At 42.2% G+C, this 22651-nt stretch overlaps 2 protein-coding genes across 2 annotated transcripts in view; both read right to left on the bottom strand.

Annotated features, from left to right (window-relative positions):
• Positions 1-6300, bottom strand: part of LOC139752869 (glucoside xylosyltransferase 2-like) — a 172682-nt gene extending 166382 nt beyond the window's left edge. The window contains exon 1 of the mRNA XM_071668865.1: positions 5717-6300. The gene's annotated coding sequence lies outside the window, so the exon portion shown is untranslated. The remainder of the gene's footprint in view (positions 1-5716) is intronic.
• Positions 6301-10450: 4150 nt separating this feature from the next.
• LOC139752863 (rhomboid-related protein 1-like) lies at positions 10451-22532 on the bottom strand. The gene is made up of 6 exons (XM_071668860.1): positions 20783-22532; positions 18477-18638; positions 16929-17074; positions 13643-13856; positions 11906-12019; positions 10451-11602 (listed from the first exon to the last, which is right to left on the bottom strand). The coding sequence occupies exons 1-6, from the start codon at positions 20789-20791 to the stop codon at positions 11357-11359; spliced, it is 891 nt and encodes a 296-aa protein (XP_071524961.1). The 5' UTR covers positions 20792-22532; the 3' UTR covers positions 10451-11356.
• Between the last annotated feature and the right edge of the window lie 119 nt (positions 22533-22651).

Here is a 22651-nt window from a genome sequence, read left to right as displayed (position 1 = left end):
GTTCGTCCACAGTCAAACCTAGGTGTTGGTCGATAAAACTGGTACCTGGCTTAAGCTATGGGGTATATATATATATATATATATATATATATATATATATATATATATATATATATATATATATATATATATATATATATATATATATGGAAAGGATCACAGTTTTGCGCGTGATCAAGTATATTCCTATGAGTCCACGGGGAAAATGAAACACAGTAAGTTCCTAAGTGCACTTTCGTGTAATAATCACATCATCGGGGGAGACATAAGAAAGAAATACAAGTCAGTTGATATACAAGGAAGATACGTAGCTAGGACGCCATTCGGTAAACATGTAATTGTCCAAGACAGACAACGAGCGTATCATAAACATATTATGTAGACAAGAAGAGGAATTGTTCACAAATTGTATCAACAACACTAAGGTTATATTTCTTTGTGTATCTAATAATAGAAGATTCAATGATATTTCTCGTGGTACTGGAGTTAGAGTAAATAACTGAGATGGCATTACTTGTCCACATAATATGTTTATGATACGCTCGTTGGCTGTTTTGGACAACCACTTGTTTACCAAATGGCGTCCTCGCTACGTCTCTTCGTTGTATATCAATTGACCTATATTTCTTTCTTGTGTCTTCCCTGATGATGTGATTATTACACGAAAGTGCACTTGGGAGCTTATCGTGTTTCATTTTCCCCCTGAACTCAAAGGAATATATATATATATATATATATATATATATATATATATATATATATATATATATATATATATATATATATATATATATATATAACGCGGGATACAGCGACAAAGCAAAATAACAAAAATAATAATAATAAAAATATATATATACATATATATATATATATATATATATATATATATATATATATATGTATATATATATATATGTATATATCTTATTTACTTTGCTTTGTCGCTGTCTCTCGCGTTAGCGAGTTAGCGCTAGGAAACAGACGAAAGAATGGCCCAACCCACCCACATACACATGTATATACATACACGTCCACACACGCAAATATACATACCTATACATCTCAACGTAAACATACATATACACACACAGACATATACATATATACACATGTACATAATTCATACTGTCTGCCCTTATTCATTCCCATCGCCACCCCGCCACACATGAAATAAAAACTCCCTCCCCCCTCATGTGTGCAAGGTAGCGCTGGGAAAAGACAACAAAGGCCACATTCATTCACACTCAGTCTCTAGCTGTCATGTAATAATGCACCGAAACCATAGCTCCCTTTCCACATCCAGGCCCCACAGAACTTTCCATGGTTTACCCAAGACGCTTCACATGCCCTGGTTCAATCCATTGACAGCACGTCGCCCCAGTATACCACATCGTTCCAATTCACTCTATTCCTTGCACGCCTTTCACCCTCCTGCATGTTCAGGTCCCGATCACTCAAAATCTTTTTCACTATCTTTCCACCTCCAATTTGGTCTCCCACTTCTCCTCGTTCCCTCCACCTATGACACATATATTCTCTTGGTCAATCTTTCCTCACTCATTCTCTCCATGTGACCAAGCCATTTCAAAACACCCTCTTCTACTCTCTCAACCACACTCTTTTTATTACCACACATCTCTCTTACCCTATTATTACTTACTCGATCAAACCATCTCACACCACATATTGTCCTCAAACATTTCATTTCCAGCACATCCACCCTCCTGCGCACAACTCTATCTATAGCCCACACCTCGCAACCATATAACATTGTTGGGACCACTCTTCCTTCAAACATAGCCATTTTTGCTTTCCGAGATAATGTTCGACTGCCACACATTCTTCAACGCTCCCAGAACTTTCGCCCCCTCCCCCACCCTATGATTCACTTCCGCTTCCATGGTTCCATCTGCTGCCAAATCCACTCCCAGATATCTAAGACACTTCACTTCCTCCAGTTTTTCTCCATTCAGACTTACCTCCCAATTGACTTGTCCCTCAACCCTACTGTACCTAATAACCTTGCTCTTATTCACATTTACTCTCAGCTTTCTTCTTTCACACACTTTACCAAACTCAGTCACCAGCTTCTGCAGTTTCTCACACGAATCAGCCACCAGCGCTGTATCATCAGCGAACAACAACTGACTCACTTCCCAAGCTCACTCATCCACAACAGACTGCATACTTGCCCCTCTTTCCAAAACTCTTGCATTTACCTCCCTAACAACCCATCTATAAACAAATTAAACAACCATGGAGACATCACACACCCCTGCCGCAAACCTACATTCACTGAGAACCAATCACTTTCGTCTCTTCCTACACGAACACATGCCTTTCATCCTCGATAAAAACTTTTCACTGCTTCTAACAACTTGCCTCCCACACCATATATACTTAAACCTTCCACAGAGCATCTCTATCAACTCTATCATATGCCTTCTCCAGATCCATAAATGCTACATACAAATCCATTTGCTTTTCTAAGTATTTCTCACATACATTTTTCAAAACAAACACCTGATCCACACATCCTCTACCACCTCTGAAACCACACTGCTCTTCCCCAATCTGATGCTCTGTACATGCCTTCACCCTCTCAATCAATACCCTCCCGTATAATTTCCCAGGAATACTCAACAAACTTATACCTCTATAATTTGAGAACTTACTTTTATAGCGTTAACAAGATAGATTTGATTAGGGCATTCAGTTGCCCACGCCGACTCAGGACACATAAAAAGACACTTAGATATGCAAATTGGATTAAACAGACGCTATAATAATCTTGACACACACATATTCTATTTTTCTTTTACGTTGGAGGCTCCAGTCACGGACAAGGGTTGACATCAAGGCCCGGGTTGTAATGGAAATATAGAGAGACTCATGAAAGGGAAAAAGACAAGGGAAAGTATCTATAAAAATATTGAGGAAATGAATAATCTAAATAAGACACCCAGTTTCTTAGAGGTAGACTTAGCCATTCCCGTAATGCGAGGCATCCAAGGAAGAGCGGATGTTCCAGTAATGCCAAGTATGTTCACTGAGTCCAAAGGTGGACTTACAGAACCGTCAAAGGAGAGACGAGAGATATGAGGAAGTCTTCGAGAGAGAGCTGGGTGGAAAGTGGGTCTTTGGAGGCATTTAAGTTAACTAGATTTCGTCTAACCCACTGCGATATCCTGTCCAGGTCTGAGTTTATTGAGGAAGCTGTGTCAAAACGAGATGCAGATCGAGTGAGAGAAGGAGCAGAATTGAAGGATGTGGATGAATGCAGTGTTACGTTACCAGCGTATGAGTACATTTGGCCATTTGTATAAGAGAGAAAATCGTTGGAAAAAAGAGGGAAAGAAAGTATAGGGGACAGAACAGAACCTTGTGGGATACCGGTGTTTATAGAGAAAGAAGATGAAGTTCTTGATATTTTGGATGCCCAGAGGGCCAAGAGAGTGGGGCTATACTGCACCTCATGAAACGCACATGAAATCACTCCTCCAACGGGAACAAATACGACAACTTACAAACACCAGATAAACAACCCCACACCACCCACACCACCACCAGTCTGACGACTCGATCGGATGACTGAGGTCTGAGATCGAGTCTGATCCACGTTGCCAACCCCTGAGACCATCTGCCGTGTGCTGGTCAACCTCTTATCTCTCATTCATATAATAATGATAATAATCAATTCATCCTTATATCTGTTATCAAATCTAATTCCAAATTACCCCATTAAGTCCTCCACCTCCGATCGGTGTTTGTCCTACACTGTCACAGGGTTTTGGTGTGAGTCAAAAGTCTCCTTCGGTAAGACTGGATTATTCTGAGCACAGTTGTCTCCTGATGGGCCGGACGGACGCAGCGAACGAGGGTGTGGCGGGGATCATGTATACTCTACCTTACCTCAGTGATTCCCTTCTTGTTTTAATGGAGTCTGTGCTTTCCCTGCTACGACTGCAGCGCAGCCTCGGTCAGTAGTAACCCCTGGAAAATTATGTGTTTGTGTGTGTGTGTGTGTGTGTGTGTGTGTGTGTGTGTGTGTGTGTGTGTGTGTGTGTGTGTAGCCTGGATGTAAATAGGGAGCTGTGGTTTCGGTGCATTACACATGTACAGAATGGATGTAAGCGGGTTCGACCTTTCTTATAAAGGTTTGTTGAGACATGTTGACGAGTCTCACTTTCAAACTAACGACCAAGAAAATGAGTCAGTGTTCACGGAAGATACGATGGAGAGTTTGTCACCTTTCCAAACTCAAGAGGACATATAGACAGCTACTTTGTACGACTTGGATGTTTTGTAGAATTGTGTAAGTGTATTCTACTTATTATCTTGTAATCTTAGATCATTCAGATAAGTTGTGGCCATCTCTAATCAACACTAACTGGTGCCACATTTGAAAAGAAAGCAGAATCCCTCAACATTCTAGACAAACAATTCATCCGCTCCACTCTAAATTACGCCTCACCTTTCTGGTCTTCCAGCCTCTCAATAGCAAATATAACAAAGCCTGAAATCACACACAAAATAACGCACTTACGACAACCATTAGCAACCAGAAACACTCCATACCTTCACAATGAAGTCAAGATCCCACCTAAACACAGCCCCACCTTAATATGCTCGGCACTCAGTTCTATATGCAACACCACACACCTCCCTAACCACCTAAACCACTCAATAACTAACCACCAACCCTCAAAGCAGAAAAAAAGCCTATCCCTTGCCTCAGTAACCTCGACCCACACATCCCCATCCCCCTATCCCCGAACAAATACAATACTGACAAAATACATCTGTGCTGACCTAACTCTCTCTCGCTCTGGACATCACCCATCACCACAACATTACAAACACCATTTCAGCTCATCCCAACAACCCTCCATGCCCACGATACAACTACCACAAACAAGACACCTAAGTACTTACAACTCAACTGCCCCTGCAATCCCCACACAGTAGAATTACCATTTCTGACCACAATTTCTTTCGAAATTATAATTTGTTCCAATTCTTTTTTTCATGTGTGTTACACGATTCTGACCTCCATATCTACCGCATAGCACAACCTTTTACGGCGACACTCAACCCCACTTGATATAGTGGAAATGGGGGACCTCCAGTGGGAACCAGGGGGTTTTGGATGGAGGCAAACCACTGAAAAAAGTGATTAGCGAAGGATAGAAAGGTCAGCTTAGCCACCAACATACGAACACACTGGAGCTCTGTCGGCCGCTAGACACGTAAACAATGGACTTAGAAACAAATACAATGATTTTCCAGCTAAAGTGTCGTAATTTCCCAAGGGAAATTATCACTTGCCGGGGAAATGGAATAAGAGAAAAGGGTCTTAGAATTGTCTAAACTACTGATCCCAAGACTTAAAATACCCAAAATTCACTGGTAAAATAATATCCTCTGCACACACACACACACACACACACACACACACACACACACACATCACCTGTGTTCCCGACCGACCAGTGGACGTGGCCAGCTTCCTGAGCGCTGCAGGAGACTCATTTCAGGAGAGAAGGTGCTCAAGGCACAAGAGTCTCCTCTCAAACCTCTCTCTCTCTCCCCTGTACGCGCACACACACACACACGCCACCCGTCCGCGTAATTTCTCCTTGACCCATACACCCAACATATTACCATCATAGTTTACTATCCATTACGTACGAAAAGTGAAGAACCAGCTTACCTCACGTCGCAGAAATCGAACTCACTCCAACGAAGGTCTCTTGGCCCCTAGTATCTGTCACAACCCTGTTGTCACAGTCACTTCGCGTCTTTATCCAACTTATTTTCAACTATCAATGTTAAAAAAAAAGAAAAATATGTCCAGGGATATACATATCTATTTCTTTGTCTATCATTTCTGGAGAATGTCAAGCGAACACAAGAGGGTTACGGGGTGAACACAACACGAGCACATAGTACATAACGAGACACCATTGTGAAATGATGAGGTCATATTACACTCCAGGGTCACATACACTTTAACGCGCGCACGCGGTCCACGAAGCACTGACCTTTCCCGTCCTAGGTTACGATCGTAACTGGCCTGACGATGTGTTGCACAAGGGAAGAAGGGAAGGAGTGAGGGAGGGAGGAGCAGCAGCTGCGACCTCACACACACCCTCTACAATGCAACGACCGAGTGAACTACGAACTGGTAGTTAACACTCCCAGCGTGGATCCGATCACCCTTCAACCTCACAATCTGTCTCATGAATTTTGTAATTTAAGTTTGCTTAATCTAGCCTCATACACTGCTACGTCATGAGTGGCTTAGTTCAGAGGTACTACAATTGTTTTCTATTGGTCATTGGCCTGCACATGCGTAGGTGTATGAAGGAGGCGCGCATGCGTTACCCAAGCAGTTTTATATGGTTCAGGAATATGAATAAATATTTTGTAAACTTCAGTTCAAGAAATTATCGATAATATATATATACATATACTACACGATCCTTTCTCACAGAAAGGATTCGAACCTTAGCCATTAATATTGGAGGTGGGTACGCTTAACCAGTCGGCCACAGGGTATGATCATCATACCTTACTGCTTGCTGTACCCAACGCCAACAGAAATGGTAGCCGTTCGAATGCATTATGTGTTCTTATAACAGTGTTCGCTCCATGTAGCGGTTAGCGTTGTGACCGTAGCACATGATTACAGTCTTCGCTCCATGTAGCGGTTAGCGTTATGACCGTAGCTTATTAACGAGCCGCCTAGAGTCGAGTGCATAGGTTCGAATCCTGGTTGTGGCGGTTTGTTCACAGTCAACCCATCTGGCTTAGGCTAGGGTATATATATATATATATATATATATATATATATATATATATATATATATATATATATATATATATATATGGGGAGGTAATAACAAGTAGTGATGAAGTGAGGAGATGGAGTAAGTATTTTGAAGGTTTGTTAAATGTGTTTGATGTGGTAGATATAGGGTGTTTTGGTCAGGGTGGTGTGCGAAGTGAGAGGGTCAGGGAGAGTGGTTTGGTAAACAGAGAGGACGGAGTGAAAGCTTTGCGGAAGATGAAAGCCGGCAAGGCAGCAGATTTGGATGGTATTGCAGTAGAATCTATTAAAAAAGGGGGTGACTGTTTTTGACTGGTTGGTGAGGATATTCAATGTATGTATGGTTCATACTGAGGTGCCTCAGGATTGGCGGAATGCTTGCATAGTGCCATTGTACAAAGGCAAAGGGGATAAGAGTGAGTGCTCAAATTACAGAGGTATACGTTTGCTGAGTATTCCTGGGAAATTGTATGGGAGGGTATTGATAGAGAGGATAAACGCATGTACAGAGCATCAGATTGGGGAAGAGCAGCGTGGTTTCAGAAGTGGTAGAGGATGTGTGGATCAGGTGTTTGCTTTGAAGAATGTATGTGAGAAATACTTAGAAAAGCAAATGGATTTGTATGTAGCATTTATGGATCTGGAGAAAGCCTATAACAGAGTGGATAGATATACTTTGTGGAAGGTATTAAGAGTATATGGTGTGGGAGGTAAGTTGCTAGAAGCAGTGAAAAGTTTTTATCAAGGATGTAAGGCATGTGTACGAGTAGGAAGAGAGGAAAGTGATTGGTTCTCAGTGAATGTAGGTTTGCGGCAGGGGTGCGTGATGTCTCCGTGGATGTTTAATTTGTTTATGGATGGGGTTGTTAGGGAGATGAATGCAAGAGTTTTGGAAAGAGGGGCAAGTATGCAGTCCGTTGTGGATGAGAGGGCTTGGAAAGTGAGTCAGTTGTTGTTAGCTGATGATACACCACTGGTGGCTGATTCGGGTGAGAAACTGCAGAAGCTGGTGATTGAGTTTGGTAAAGTGTGTGAAAGAAGAAAATTGAGAGTAAATGTGAATAAGAGCAAGGTTATTAGGTACAGTGGGGTTGAGGGACAATTCAATTGGGAGGTAAGTTTGAATGGAGAAAAACTGGAGGAAGTGAAGTGTTTTAGATATCTGGTAGTGGATTTGGAAGCGGATGGAACAGTGGAAGCGGAAGTGGGTCACAGGGTTGGGAGGGAGCGAAGGTTCTGGGAGCGTTGAAGACTGTGTGGAAGGTGAGAACGTTACCTCGGAGAGCAAAATTGGGTATGTTTGAAGGAATAGTGGTTCCAACAATGTTATATGGGTGCCAGGCATGGGTTATAGATAGGGTTGTGCGGAGGAGGGTGGATGTGTTGGAAGTGAAATGTTTAAGGACAATATGTGGTGTGAGGTGGTTTGATCGAGTAAGTAATGAAAGGATGAGAGAGATGTGCGGTAATAAAAAGAGTGTGATTGAGAGAGCAGAAGAGGGTTTATTGAAATGGTTAGGTCACATGGAGAGAATGAGTGAGGAAAGATTGACAAAGAGGATATGTGTCAGATTTGAAGAGAACGAGAAGTGGGAGACCAAATTGGAGGTGGAAAGATGGAGTGAAAAAGATTCTGAGGGATCGGGACCTGAACATGCAGGAGGGTGAAAGGCGTGCAAGGAATTGAGTGAATTGGAACGATGTGGTATAACGGGGTCGATATGCTGTCAATGGATTGAACCAGGGCATGTGAAGCGTCTGGGGTAAACCATGGAAAGTTCTGTGGGGCCTGGATGTGGAAAGGGAGCTGTGGTTTTAGTGCATTATACATGACAGCTAGAGACTGAGTGTGAACGAATGTGGCCTTTGTTGTCTTTTCCTAGCGCTACCTCGCGCGTGTGCGGGGGGAGGGGGTGCCATTTTCATGTGTGGCGGGGTGGCGATGGAAATGGATGAAGACTGCAAGTATGGATATGTACATGCACATATATGTGTATGTCTGTGTATGTATATGTATGTATACGTCGAAATGTATAGGTATGCATATGTGCGTGTGTGGGCGTTTAAGTATATACATGTGTATGTGGGTGGGTTGGACCATTCTTTCGTCTGTTTCCTTGCGCTACCTCGCTAACTAACGCTAATGAGGCGGCCATAATTAGAAGGAGTCATTTACCCATGTCGTCCCATTTGAATCTATATACAATGATCTGTGTCTAAATCAGGACAAGAGGAACCACAAGATTGCCATTCAAACTATTTCTCCTTCAACCAAGACATGACTCTCATTATTCATCCAACTGGCCCCATCTCTTCTGATGGATCAGAAACTCGACCACTTAACACAATGAACATACCTGATGTCACTATTGAGATTCAACCTCTCTTGGAAAACCCCTTTAAGCAGAGCCCCAAAGATAGAAAACAATAGATGGATGATCCAGGCTCAAAGAAATAATCCGATGAACTCAAAACATGTGTATTTCAAATCTAATGTGACGGAGAAGAGAAGAAACATTCATAGACGGACGCATATCTCAAATGGTATATCCCAAACACACCTTTTTTAGCATCGGACTTTTCAGCAACTCACCAGCACCGCGTCAGAACCACTTAATAGTGACGGAGGAGATGGGAGGGTAGCACCTGGTGTGGGAGGAAGGAGGAGGTGGAGAAGAGCTGGTTACGAGAGATGGTTGGCCAGAGCAGGGGAGGGAGTGTGGAACCAAAGATCGTTCTCAACGAAGATGAAACCAAACACCATCTTATTTCCAGAGGGGGTTTTAGATACGCTATCTAATCCTAAATATTTTGACAAATTGATTCTTCTTCAAAATTGTGATCATTAGATTATGCACTGTACTTCCCAGATACATTGAATAGATAGATATTCCTTTCAAATTTCAATATATTCATGTAATCATTAAGGCTCAAAAGACACGTAGGAAAGACCAGAAACAAAGCTGAGGGATTCAATAAGAAAGCCACCATTTGACCTGGAGTTAAATAAAGATGTGACACTTAAAAAGACTGAATCAAGTTCTGAAAAAAAAAAATTATCTTTTTTTTTATCTAACAAAAAACCCACAGAGTACTTTTAACTCTGACTCTAGGTTATCTTTTTTTTTTTACTAGAGTTGAAGATATTTTAGAATTTGACTTTTTAAATGTTTGGGTTCCCTTAACCCGAGGGATAGGATTTAATAAAAAGCTTAATTGGCTGTTAACTTGAGCATAAGACATTAAGGTAGAGGAGCGAGGCAGGCCACTTGCGATTGTGCTGTATTGTTCTCTACCTCAAGCTCCCCATGTATGTGTGGCTGTGTGCTAAGGTCTTCACTTGCAACATATGCCCCTTCTTCTCCACCTGTATTGTATATGTGGTGGTGTGCTAAGATTTCCACTTGCAACATATGCCCCTTCTCCTCCCCTTGTATCTGTGGTGGTGTGCTACGGTTCCCACTTGCAACATATGCCCCTTCTCCTCCCCTTGTATCTGTGGTGGTGTGCTAAGGTTTCCACTTGCAACATATGCCCCTTCTCCTCCCCCTGTATATGTGGTGGTGTGCGTCCAGCACCACAATGCACCACAGTTCCACTCAACAAAATCATATCTAAATATTCGTATTGTTTATTTATTAGTCTCAGTGGTGTATATCAAATGATGTGAAAGAATATCTCTTCAAAATATTATAATGGGCATTTGATTATATCTCCTACCTTTCTAAATAATACTCTGTCATTACTTAATCTAAATCACTCACATATATACATTTACAGTCCTTACATATGAACACTTTTTAGGACTGAAAATCATTACAATTCTTGTATAAATCTTATTCACTACATGCATGAAATTATTCTGAGTGTATGTTAGATTACATCAAAGTCCTTGTTATGCACGGTGCATGGTATTCATCACATATCATTTCCACGTTCACCATGTATAAAAAGTATTTCCCACAACACCAATAAACTATATACATCATCCACTTGACCCTCACCTCCCTCCCTAACCCCAAGTGCGTGAAGAATGTCATTCATTAGCGCAAGCTTCCCAATCCTTCATCCCTCACACTGGACATTGGGTACACATAGATCATCTTTGTTCTCTTGACTTACATTCTCACTGTATGTCACAGCCACCGGTCCCGTTCACTTCGAGGATCATAGATAGATACATACACATCTCTCCCCTGACTACCTCCAGCTCTCCTTCTCGAGGTGGCTCCCTCTCCTAGGTGGCTTCCACCACCAACGTCCAGTGTGGTGAAAAAGATCACTCCTTGTGTCCTATAGCAACGAGGAATTAGCCAGTAGCGCACATCTTTATCAACGACCACCGTTTGTGGCGCAAGAACAGCAGAGCTGTAGGGACGTATCCAAGACCCAGGCACTAAACGCCACCATCCACTCCTGCAGGAGTAAGTAAACGCTACCATCCACTCCTGCAGGAGTAAGTAAACGCCACCATCCACTCTTGCAGGAGTAAGTAAACGCCACCATCCACTCCTGCAGGGTCTAAGGTTGGCTCTTCAACCTCAGTTCCCTGAGTGTGGCGAGGTCGGTGTAGTCATCGTCAGGGAAGAACTCCGGCACGGGAAGTGTAGCATTCAGGACGATCCCGACCAACACCAGGGCTAGGTAGATGACCAGGGCCGCCCACCAGCAGTACCTCTCCCACTGCCTCTTCTTCAGGTTTCGCAGGATGTTGATGCCAACCAGCGCCCCAGCTATGGCTCCGCCGAGGTGGGCCATGTGGCCAGTCTGCTTTCCCCCCAGGCCACGCAGCAAGAACATAAGAGAACAAACACTTGAAAAAAACTTCATTTATTTCTAGAGAACATAGGGTTTAATACCTCAATAGCCTTTCTGGCTAATTATCTAAAGAATTACAAAGAGAATTAGGAGATTATTGCCTTGAGATCAGCCTATAAAACTAGTGTCTGGTACATCCTCTATACATATACATGTATAGAGGATCTCATGTGTCTAGTGATGAATCCTTTATAAGGAAATTTCGAATACATTTGAAACAATTGCTAAACGATCGAATGCCTTTCCACTTACATTGGAGGGCGTGGGGCTGCCATACGAGTCCCACAGCGCAAAGCTGATGTCGCCAATCGTCAGTGACAGACACAGGATCAGCTGTACCCATCGGAAGCTCATCTCTGACCAGTTCTGTGGGAGGTGAGGGGGCGCTGTCAGGTGTGGAGGCCTGGGTGCCATGACACAACACACACACACCCACACACACCCACACACACACACACACACACACGGACACACACACACACCCACACACACACACACACACACACACACACACACGGACACTACACACACTATCAGAAACAGATTTAAGGCTAGAGAAAGCACCATTACTACACATCTGTAACTAAATTTATTAGAAGACAAACGAGAAGATGCTACGTGGATTTTACTAGAGACAGAGAGAAAAGAAGATGGTGAATCACCTGACATGATAATGATGGGAAAATGACGAGAAATGAATGAGAAATATAATCAGAAGTGGACACAGCTGGAGGAAACAGCGAAGCTATGAAACCATATAAAAATTCATGAAAAATATCATCAGATTTGAGAAATACAATTAAGAAACTGAAAGATATAACCACAGGGTATAAACTCATGGTCAGATCAGCAGAGAGGATTTAATGGAACGTAACCAGAGAAAATTAATGGAGTAACAAATGAGGAGGAACAGAGAAATGTATACGAAAAGTCGACTGTAAATCTCTTTAGGACATGATCAACAAGATGTCCTGCCACCGAACACAAACACCAACAGTAAGCAGCAGTAACAACAGGAAACAGTAAAAGACTCTATGACTATTGAAGGGAAACAGACCAACCTCTATGACCAATAGAGGGAAACAAAAGGGAAAACACCTGACGTGGTAGAACAGACACCAGAGGACATTAACCAGAAGAACATTAAGATTATCAAGAGAAGCTGTAGGTAGAGCAGTACGCTTTGATAGAGACAGAAAAACTGGAGACATATCTAATCCACTGGATGAAAGGTATAAAGACTTCAGACAATATACAAGATCAAGAGTTTACTGGTAGAAACGAAGGTTGTAGATATAACCAAAGATATGGAGATTAACGGTGTTGAAGGCGAGTTAATGGAATGAGAGAGGGAGAAGGTGTACGATAGAACCATCAGTGAACAGAACATGAAATCAAGCAAGATATTTTTTGAGGAAGAAAGTTGTAAAGAAGGACTTGTATACCACAAGAGGTGATTAATCAAAGATATAGTGAGTAATGAGGCCCATTCTCAAAGGATAGACGAAGCGGATCAATTCCAATATTCGAAAGGGATCAATCAAAAGAACTTGATCACTCAATAAAGAGATATGAAACATTGCAATGAATAAGTTAGAAACTTAGAGATACATCCTCATGGCAAGGTAATGATACACAAGTGAATCATATGTTCATAAGGTGTTCAGGATATGCGAAATGTTGGCGAGAATAGAATATACTTCGACGAAGGAGGGGAAGAAGAAGAGGAAGAAGAAGAAGAAGAAGAAGAAGAAGAAGAAGAAGAAGAAGAAGAAGAAGAAGAAGAAGAAGAAGAAGAAGAGGAAGAAGAAGAAGAAGAAAAAGAAGAAGAGGAGGAAGAAGAAGAAGAAGAAGAAGAAGAAGAAGAAGAAGAAGAAGAAGAAGAAGAAGAAGAAGAAGAAGAAGAAGAGGAAGAGGAGGCTGAGAAGGAGGAAGAAGAAGAAGAGCAGGAGGAGGAGGAAGGAGGCAATAACGCAGTGAGTGACTAACCAGGAGGAGGTTGCCTACGTGAGCGTAGGTTATGGAATAAACCCCGCCGGAAGCACCAGCCAGGTAGGTCCTAGGAGCTGTGATGGACTGGGAGAGGGAGCCAGCCAGGACCCCAGCCAGGTAGATGGTGCCCACACGCCACCAGCCGTGCACCAGCTCCAGCAACAGCCCCAGTACCAGCTGCATCACCAGGTTCGTCACCAGGTGTACGTACCTGGGAACCAGGAAGGAGGAGGAGGAACCATAATGGTCTACGAATAATACTTGATCGATGTGTCTATTGTTTGTGTTGTTAGAACATGTGTATATTGTTTGTGTTGTTAGAACATGTGTATATTGTTTGTGTTGTTAGAACATGTGTATATTGTTTGTGTTGTTAGAACATGTGTATATTGTTTGTGTTGTTAGAACATGTGTATATTGTTTGTGTTGTTAGAACATGTGTATATTGTTTGTGTTGTTAGAACATGTGTATATTGTTTGTGTTGTTAGAACATGTGTATATTGTTTGTGTTGTTAGAACATGTGTATATTGTTTGTGTTGTTAGAACATGTGTATATTGTTTGTGTTGTTAGAACATGTGTATATTGTTTGTGTTGTTAGAACATGTGTCTATTGTTTGTGTTGTTAGAACATGTGTCTATTGTTTGTGTTGTTAGAACATGTGTCTATTGTTTGTGTTGTTAGAACATGTGTATATTGTTTGTGTTGTTAGAACATGTGTATATTGTTTGTGTTGTTAGAACATGTGTATATTGTTTGTGTTGTTAGAACATGTGTATATTGTTTGTGTTGTTAGAACATGTGTATATTGTTTGTGTTGTTAGAACATGTGTATATTGTTTGTGTTGTTAGAACATGTGTATATTGTTTGTGTTGTTAGAACATGTGTATATTGTTTGTGTTGTTAGAACATGTGTATATTGTTTGTGTTGTTAGAACATGTGTATATTGTTTGTGTTGTTAGAACATGTGTATATTGTTTGTGTTGTTAGAACATGTGTATATTGTTTGTGTTGTTAGAACATGTGTATATTGTTTGTGTTGTTAGAACATGTGTATATTGTTTGTGTTGTTAGAACATGTGTATATTGTTTGTGTTGTTAGAACATGTGTATATTGTTTGTGTTGTTAGAACATGTGTATATTGTTTGTGTTGTTAGAACATGTGTATATTGTTTGTGTTGTTAGAACATGTGTATATTGTTTGTGTTGTTAGAACACGTGTATATTGTTTGTGTTGTTAGAACATGTGTATATTGTTTGTGTTGTTAGAACATGTGTATATTGTTTGTGTTGTTAGAACATGTGTATATTGTTTGTGTTGTTATTTAGAAGCATTCTTAATTTCCAGAGTCTCTCGGATCACGATTGAAACGTTCAGGCCGTGTTCATGGTGTTCATGTTGCAAGGTGTTCATGTTCCAAGGTGATCATGTTGCAAGGTGTTCATGTGACAAGGTGTTCATGTTCAAGGTGTTCATGTTACAAGGTGTTCATGTTGCAAGGTGTTCATGTTCAAGGTGTTCATGTTCAAGGTGTTCATGTTACAAGGTGTTCATGTTACAAGGTGTTCATGTTACAAGGTGTTCATGTTGCAAGGTGTTCATGGTAAAGGTGTTCACTTTTAAGGTGTTCATGTTACAAGGTGTTCATGTTGCAGGGTGTTCACGTTTAAGGTGTTCATGGTAAAGGTGTTAATGTTCATGTTCAAGGTGTTCATGTTGCAAGGTGCTCATGTTCAACGTGTTCATGTTCCTGGTGTTCATGAAGCCAGGCGTTCATGTTCAAGTTGTTTTCATGTTCAAAGTGTTCATGTTCAAGGTGTTCACATTACAAGGTGTTCATGTTACAAGTTGTTCATGTTCAAGGTGTTCATGTTCAAGGTGTTCATGTTCAAGGTGTTCATGAAGCCAGGCGTTCATGTTCAAGTTGTTTTCATGTTCAAAGTGTTCATGTTCAAGGTGGTCATGTTCAAGGCATTCACGTTTAAGGTGTTCATGGTCAAGGTGTTCATGTTCAAGGTGTTCATGTTCAACGTGGACCTCCGCACATTATCATTTCCCACATTACATTGATTCTCCAACTGAGATCTGAAGGCTTCTATTGTCCCCATCTCCATATACACGAGAGGGGTCTCTCTCTCTCTCTCTCTCTCTCTCTCTCTCTCTCTCTCTCTCTCTCTCTCTCTCTCTCTCTCTCTCTCTCTCTCTCTTTCTCTCTCTCTCTCAATCAGTCATTTCATAATGTTCTAAATGGCAGCGATGGTGTAGTCCAACAGGTCATAGTTACAATGACTATCATATTTAGGTGCGCTTCCCCTCTCAGCACAGCTGGCAATACCGTTTTCTATCGACTTTACTTAAGAGAAAACGTCAGGTTTTCCAGGGTTGGCTTCTATAATCCTGGAATTCTTGGAAGTCATTGATTGTATGACGTATTCTCACCGTTGAAAAATGAATGAGGTGTTACTAGAAGAGGAGAAACTTTCGACCTAGATTTTCTCCAAGTTGTCTGGGTGTAACAGAGTGTTTATTTACAAAAGTAAAAGAGATATTATTAAGAATTGTGATAGCCTGGGTCGAGGTGGCAAATTATACCCGATAATTGACAAGAATTTCTATGGTTTGAATATGACATGAACGAGACGGATTCTGTCTTACTCATTCAGTTCTCGTTAGCTTTAAAATCCTGGAATATATTAAGGATATATTCTACTTACATTTGTCTTGATATACTGATATCAGTCGTAGATATATCGACGCGAAAGGTAAATACATTTTTCACATAAAGACCAACAAGGACTTGCTGTTCCTCTCAACAACCCTGCAACATCTATTGCCCGAAATATTTCACAAACTCTCTTAGCCTGAATTACAACAACACTAATTCTAATTCATGCTAGAGTTGAAGTATCTATGTGTGACGTTTGAGGCCTTTTTAAGCCATCAGCGATCGCATGATCGAGGTTAAAGAAATAGATAATAGATAAAGGGCGAAGCAGTCATCATGTGATGTCACGCAACCATCCACATCCTCACTACCATTGACCATTTTAACGGACGATTACAAGCCACAGCAACGGCAGCAGCAGCAGCAGGAGGAGGAGGAGCAAGAAACCATAACACACGTAGGGGGAACCGATTACAACCCCAGGAAGTTTCATCCTGTTGTAGACTATTCGCCATCACATTATACGAACAACAGCATCACAACTCATTAGGCTTTCCATCCTTTAAACTGAGCGACTGGAGGTCATGTCCCAGGGGGGACACGTAGGACTTACCCTGAGTGTATGAGTGCGTAGGTGAGGTAGCGCCAAGCCTCGTAGCGCCTGTAGGGGTTGTAGATGAGCGGGGAGTACACGGGAGCGGGTCCTGCGGCCCCCATTGGTCTGTTCATGTCTACGGCGTAGTAGATGAACACGGCGATCTGTTGAATGATAAGCGTGGTCAACACACCCTCTCTCTAGTCCAGAGGAAACAGCATTGCCTCCCACTGCTTCAGCGAGGTAGCGCCAGAGACAATAGACATAAAAAAAGAAAGACCACATTCGTTTGCACTCAAAGTCTCTAGCTGTTATGTGTAATGCATCGTAGCCACAGCTCCCTTTCCACATCCAGGCCCCACAGACCTTTCCATGGTTTACCCCAGACGCTTCACATGCCCTGGTTCATTCCATTAACAGCACGTCGACTCCGATATACCACATAGCTCCAATTCACTCTATACCTTGCATCCCTCTCACCCTCGAGCATGTTCAGTCCCCGATCGCTCAGAATCTTTTTCACTCCATCCTTCCACCTCCAATTTGGTCTCCCACTTCTCCTCGTTCCCTCCACCTCTGACACATATATCCTCTTTGTCAATCTTTCCCCACTCATTCTCTCCATGTGATCAAACCATTTCAATACACTCTCTTCTGCTCTCTCAACCACACTCTTTTCATTACCACACATCTCTCTTACCCTTTCATTACTTACTCGATCAAACCACCTCGCACCATATACTGTTCTCCAGCATTTTATTTCAACACATCCACCCTTCTCCTTACAATCCTATCAATAGCCCACGCCTCGCAACCATATGATATTGTTGGAACCACTATTCCTTCAAACATACCAATATTTGCTCTCCGAGATAAATTCTCTCTTTCCATACATTCTTCACCGCTCATAGAACCCTCGCCTCCACTCAAGCCCTATGACTCACTTCTGCTTCCATGGTTCCATTCGCTGCTAAGTCTACTTCCAGATATCTAAAGCATTTCACGTCCTCCAGTTTTTCTCCATTCAAACTTGCCTCCCAATCTACTTGTCGCTCAACCCTACTGAACCTAATAACCTTGCTCTTATTCACATTTACTCTCAACTTTCTCCTTTCACACACTTTTCCCAAACTCGGTCACCAACTCCTGCAGTTTCGCACTCGAATCAGCCACTAGAGCTGTATCATCGGCGAACAACAACTGACTCACTTCCCAGGCCTTCTCATCCCCAACTATGGTTTACTACTTACTTGACAGGACAGAAGGAGAGGGAATAGTTTCAAAAAAAAAAAAGAGACAAGAACGACTTTACGACAAGATTAAAAACGTTTGGGTAGTTAGCAGTCTAAAGAAGACAAGGGTCTGGTCTTTTAGGGCGAGAGGCAGATCTGGAAACGGAATGAGCAATACAGAAGTAGAATATGATTATCTAACATGAGAAGGACTTTCCCATGAGTCTCGTAGAGAATTAGGGTGACATTCTCTCGATAAGAAGAGGAGAAAAGAACAAATCCTGTACCGAGGCGTACTACGGGATCGGGTCGCTTATATATATATCCCTCTCACCTCGATGAGTGTGGCGGTGATCATGAAGAGCGCTGGTGGACAACACTTGTACTCCTGCAGGTAGGTCCTCTTCTCGACCGTCCGCTCCTGACGGGGCACCACGCTGAGGGCCGCCTTGTTCAGCACCTCCCGTGACCTTGAGTACTCGGCGGATGCGTCCGCCTGAAGAAGGATGGACGAGGAGTCGAAGTGGGAGGAATGGGTAGAGAAAAGGGGGGGGAAAAAAGGGAAAGGGGGAGGAACACACTTGAGGGACTGGTAGAGAAAGGGGTGGGATGCGGTAGGGTTTCTAGAGAACGAGTCGGGTGTCGTGATCTCGTAGTCATAAGTTGTGTTAGAGCAGAGTTTTATGGCCTGTCCCTAAGTTGAGGTATTGCTTGATGCGGGAGTATAGTATGGCGTCATGAGTTATCTTACAACAGGAAGATAACGGCGTCAGTAGGAAACCGCGCCTCCTCGAGGGAGAGACGCTCTACTTGAGGGTGTGTATGAGTGATGTTTCCACGCGTATGTCTGCACGTCTGTAGATCATCAGTCTAGAAGCCCTGCTCGATGTAGATGACAGAGGTGCAATGGTGGTGTATACTGTATAGAGACCCTGTATTCAAGTGTGATGTGTCTCTGTATATGTGTGTTTCTATGTATGTGTGATGTGTCCATATGTATGTCTTTATGTGACATCTATGAGTGTTATTTCCATATCTATGTGTTTATCTACGTCTATGTAAAGTATGATGTGTCTATCTCTATGTATCAATACACGCTTGGTGGTGATGACTACCTTACACATCTCTTTAAGTTACTCCATCAGTACTATGGAGATCCCTCCAGTTATCGTTGTGTCTGAACGAGTAAATCCAACAACACCCACATCTTACACGAGTGACACAAGACACACCAAGCCTCACTCCTCTGCGACAAGAATATTCAAAGAATACACCAACATAACGACTCTCAACGCGTTGATTTCAGGGCTCAGAGGCCTGTCACTTCGAGGACTCGCTTTGACTGACGCAGACGTGCTTAAGGATCTCCTTGTACTGGATCTACAATTTGTCATGACTGAGGTGTACCTCCAGCTTGCTGGGGGCATTCACGTCAGCGTTTCATGTATCTATCAGCACCATACTCACCTTCTAGGTACAATCAATCTCGCATTCTATAGTCTCTGATCTTTCTTGCATATATCTTTGCCTGTATCTTTGTTTAGTGCCATGACTGTATTTCTGTATATGTATATGTATATGCATATGTATATGTATATGTATATAATCTATCAGGTCCTGTAATGAGCCAACACTATTAACGGCGACGCCACATTCTATGGGCAGGATGAGGGAGAATCCTGTAAGCACATCTACCAAGCTATTTATGTTAATGTATAAACCCACCTGGAGTGTCTGTCCCTGCCTTCGTTTCGCACCAGCTACGTAACCTTTGGTGCTTTGCATGGTATATGTACTGTAAGCGCCAGTATCATGTCCTCTTTCATATATAGAATCGAAAGCATCAATATGTATCCTATCATTCATGCACTTCGTATCTGATCTCCCTTTAAGCTTGTCTCTGAACCTCCACTGTCTCACTCGCAGTTCACTTGTCCTCTGTCCATTTGCAGATCCAATTGGTAAGTCACTAGCCTCCTAATTGTGATGTTTTTACTTGTTACCAAATTTGATGTCTTGTGCTTAAACGAATCCTGATGCTCTGTATTGGGATATGTGATGTTAATGTATTTCGTGCTGTTTCATCAATGCTGTTTCTCCCTCTCTGACGAGAAGAAGATCCTCTCTGTCTCCCTGGGTTCATTCAATTCCACCTTACATCCTCCTGCGTTGACGTAATGCGCCCACTGTTTTCACGCTATGCTGGCCTCCTCCACCTTCCCCTTACCCATGCACCATTCACTCACACGAGCACCGTAAATGCTTTATCTGTGTATATGTAGACAAACATAGATTCTAACAATAAAGCTCAAATAATATAAGAAGGTTGGTTTTCGGCAAAGAAGTGAAGATCAAGAGAGTTAACACATCGTTTAAATTCGAATAATGCCTTATATACATATACATATATATATATATATATATATATATATATATATATATATATATATATATATATATATATATGGAGGAAAGCATTGTGGATCGAGTCCCTCTTCTTTTAAGAATAAGCTTCTGAATATTGAGCTGAACCTTTTTTGTCTGTATAGCAAATAATTCTATCAACCCTCCCTCACTCACCCCATGTTAACCCCATGACCACAACAGAGGAAGGAAGACTCACAAACTGCATAGACTCACAAACTGCATATACTCCTCAAAATCGAGGAACCCGTCCGAGTTCTTGTCCGCCTTCTTCAGGAGCTGGACCACCAGGGCGTTGGGGATGCTGTCGGCCTCCTTGGTCTCCAGGAGACGCTCCCTCACCCGCGCCAGAGGAATTTTGAGGCTCTGGCTCGGGTCATTCCTGTCCCAAAACTCTTGCGCTACCTGCAGGGTGCGGTCTTGCAGTCTGAGGCGCTGAGGAGGGTGTGAGGAAGAGGAGGAGGGAAGATGGGGGGGGAAGGGAGAAAAGGAGGGAGGGGAGGAGGAACTCAGGTGAAGGGGTATGTGGATGGGAGGAGATGGGATATGGGAGGAGGAACTCAGGTGAAGGGGTATATGGATGGGAGGAGATGGGACGTGGGAGAGGAACCCAGGTGAAGGGGTATATGGATGGGGGGGGATGGGACGTGGGAGGGGAACGTTACAAGGAAAAGATGAAGAAAACAATTGAGTCGTGTGTTGCCCACATTGCGATACAGGACATGAGCAATAATCTACGCTGACACACAAACACACACACACACACACACACACACACACACACACACACACACACACACACACATAGCCACAATCTCATAGGACATGATACAGCAGTAAACACTATGACAATCTCACATATTCCCTCCTGCAGTGCAACATATATATAATAAACTATGGAATATAGGCACAAGATAGAATACCCTAGTGAAGCAAATTCGAAGCGATTAATTTCATGAATCGTAAAAGCGTTCTTAATACTAAGGTCTTTGAGTATGTACACACAGTCGGAAAAAAAGTATCTTATCACTTATTGCGCGAAACAATATGACACCACGGACGAAGTGTGGTCAAAAATGTCCATTAGTCTGGCCTCACATTGATAGCCAGCTCTCATATTATTGTAATATATCGACTGACAGCGAGACATCATGTCATTTGCCATAATAAACTTACAATAATCTCCTATTTCAATGGAAATAACTATAAATTTGTGCTACCATAATGATTAAGAGATACGTCTCATATTCGTACATTTCAAACCCTACAGAGACAACGAGAGTCGTATTGATCATTTCGAATTTCATCGGACTCATCCGTGAAGATACTTTTTTGACCGTGTGTACTTACGAGGGGTGAATGAGAGGTGCTAAGCGAAGTTAGAATGAATAGAGGGAAGATGGTAATCAAATATGGACGATAGATAGGTCAAGGTCGAATCACTTGGTTACGTCAGGAATCTAGGGTTGACCCTACATGACACAAGACCCATCAGCCATAACAGTTACATTAAAAATCATATTATTACTGTGACAATTACTATAGTAACAGCTGTTACAGTCACAGTTACTATGGTAGCAGTTGTTACAGTGATAATGACTATGGTAGCAATTGTTACAGTGACGGTTTTTACAGTAGCATTTGTTGCAGTGACACTTGATACAGTAACAGTTGTTGCAGTGACAGATGTTACAGTAACAGTTGATAAGTAGCATTTGTGACAGTAGCAGTTGTTACAGTGACAGTTGTTACAGTAACAATCATCATCTACAGTGAAATTTACTATGGTAACTTGTTACAGTGATGATTGTTACAGCAGCAATTGTTACAGTAGCAGCTGTTGCAACAGCAGTTGTTACAGTGGCAAAAGCCATTTGCCATCGACTTACACCAGTAGCGCCCAAGCTTCAAAGCAGTTGTGGCAACAGTGAAGGCATCAGGGTAGTTGTGGCAACAGTGAAGGACTCAGGGTTGTTGTGGCAACAATGAAGGACTCAGGGTAGTTGTGGCTACAGTGAAGGCATCAGGGTAGTTGTGGCAACAGTGAAGGCATCAGTGTACTTGTGGCTACAGTGAAGGACTCAG

This window comes from Panulirus ornatus, chromosome 13 (assembly GCF_036320965.1).
Source record: "Panulirus ornatus isolate Po-2019 chromosome 13, ASM3632096v1, whole genome shotgun sequence".
NCBI classification, from domain to species: Eukaryota; Metazoa; Arthropoda; class Malacostraca; order Decapoda; family Palinuridae; genus Panulirus; species Panulirus ornatus.
The sequence above is the reverse complement of the archived record's forward strand: the minus strand, read 5'-3'. Positions and strand labels throughout refer to the sequence as shown.

Excerpts from the sequence above, each read along its gene's own strand:
- LOC139752863 (XM_071668860.1), bottom strand. Across the intron at positions 17,075-18,476 it reads TCACCGCCACACTCATCGAG|ATCGCCGTGTTCATCTACTA; the intron begins GTGAGAGGGATA and ends ATCATTCAACAG. Across the intron at positions 13,857-16,928 it reads TACGCACTCATACACTCAGG|GTACGTACACCTGGTGACGA; the intron begins GTAAGTCCTACG and ends CCTGGTTCCCAG.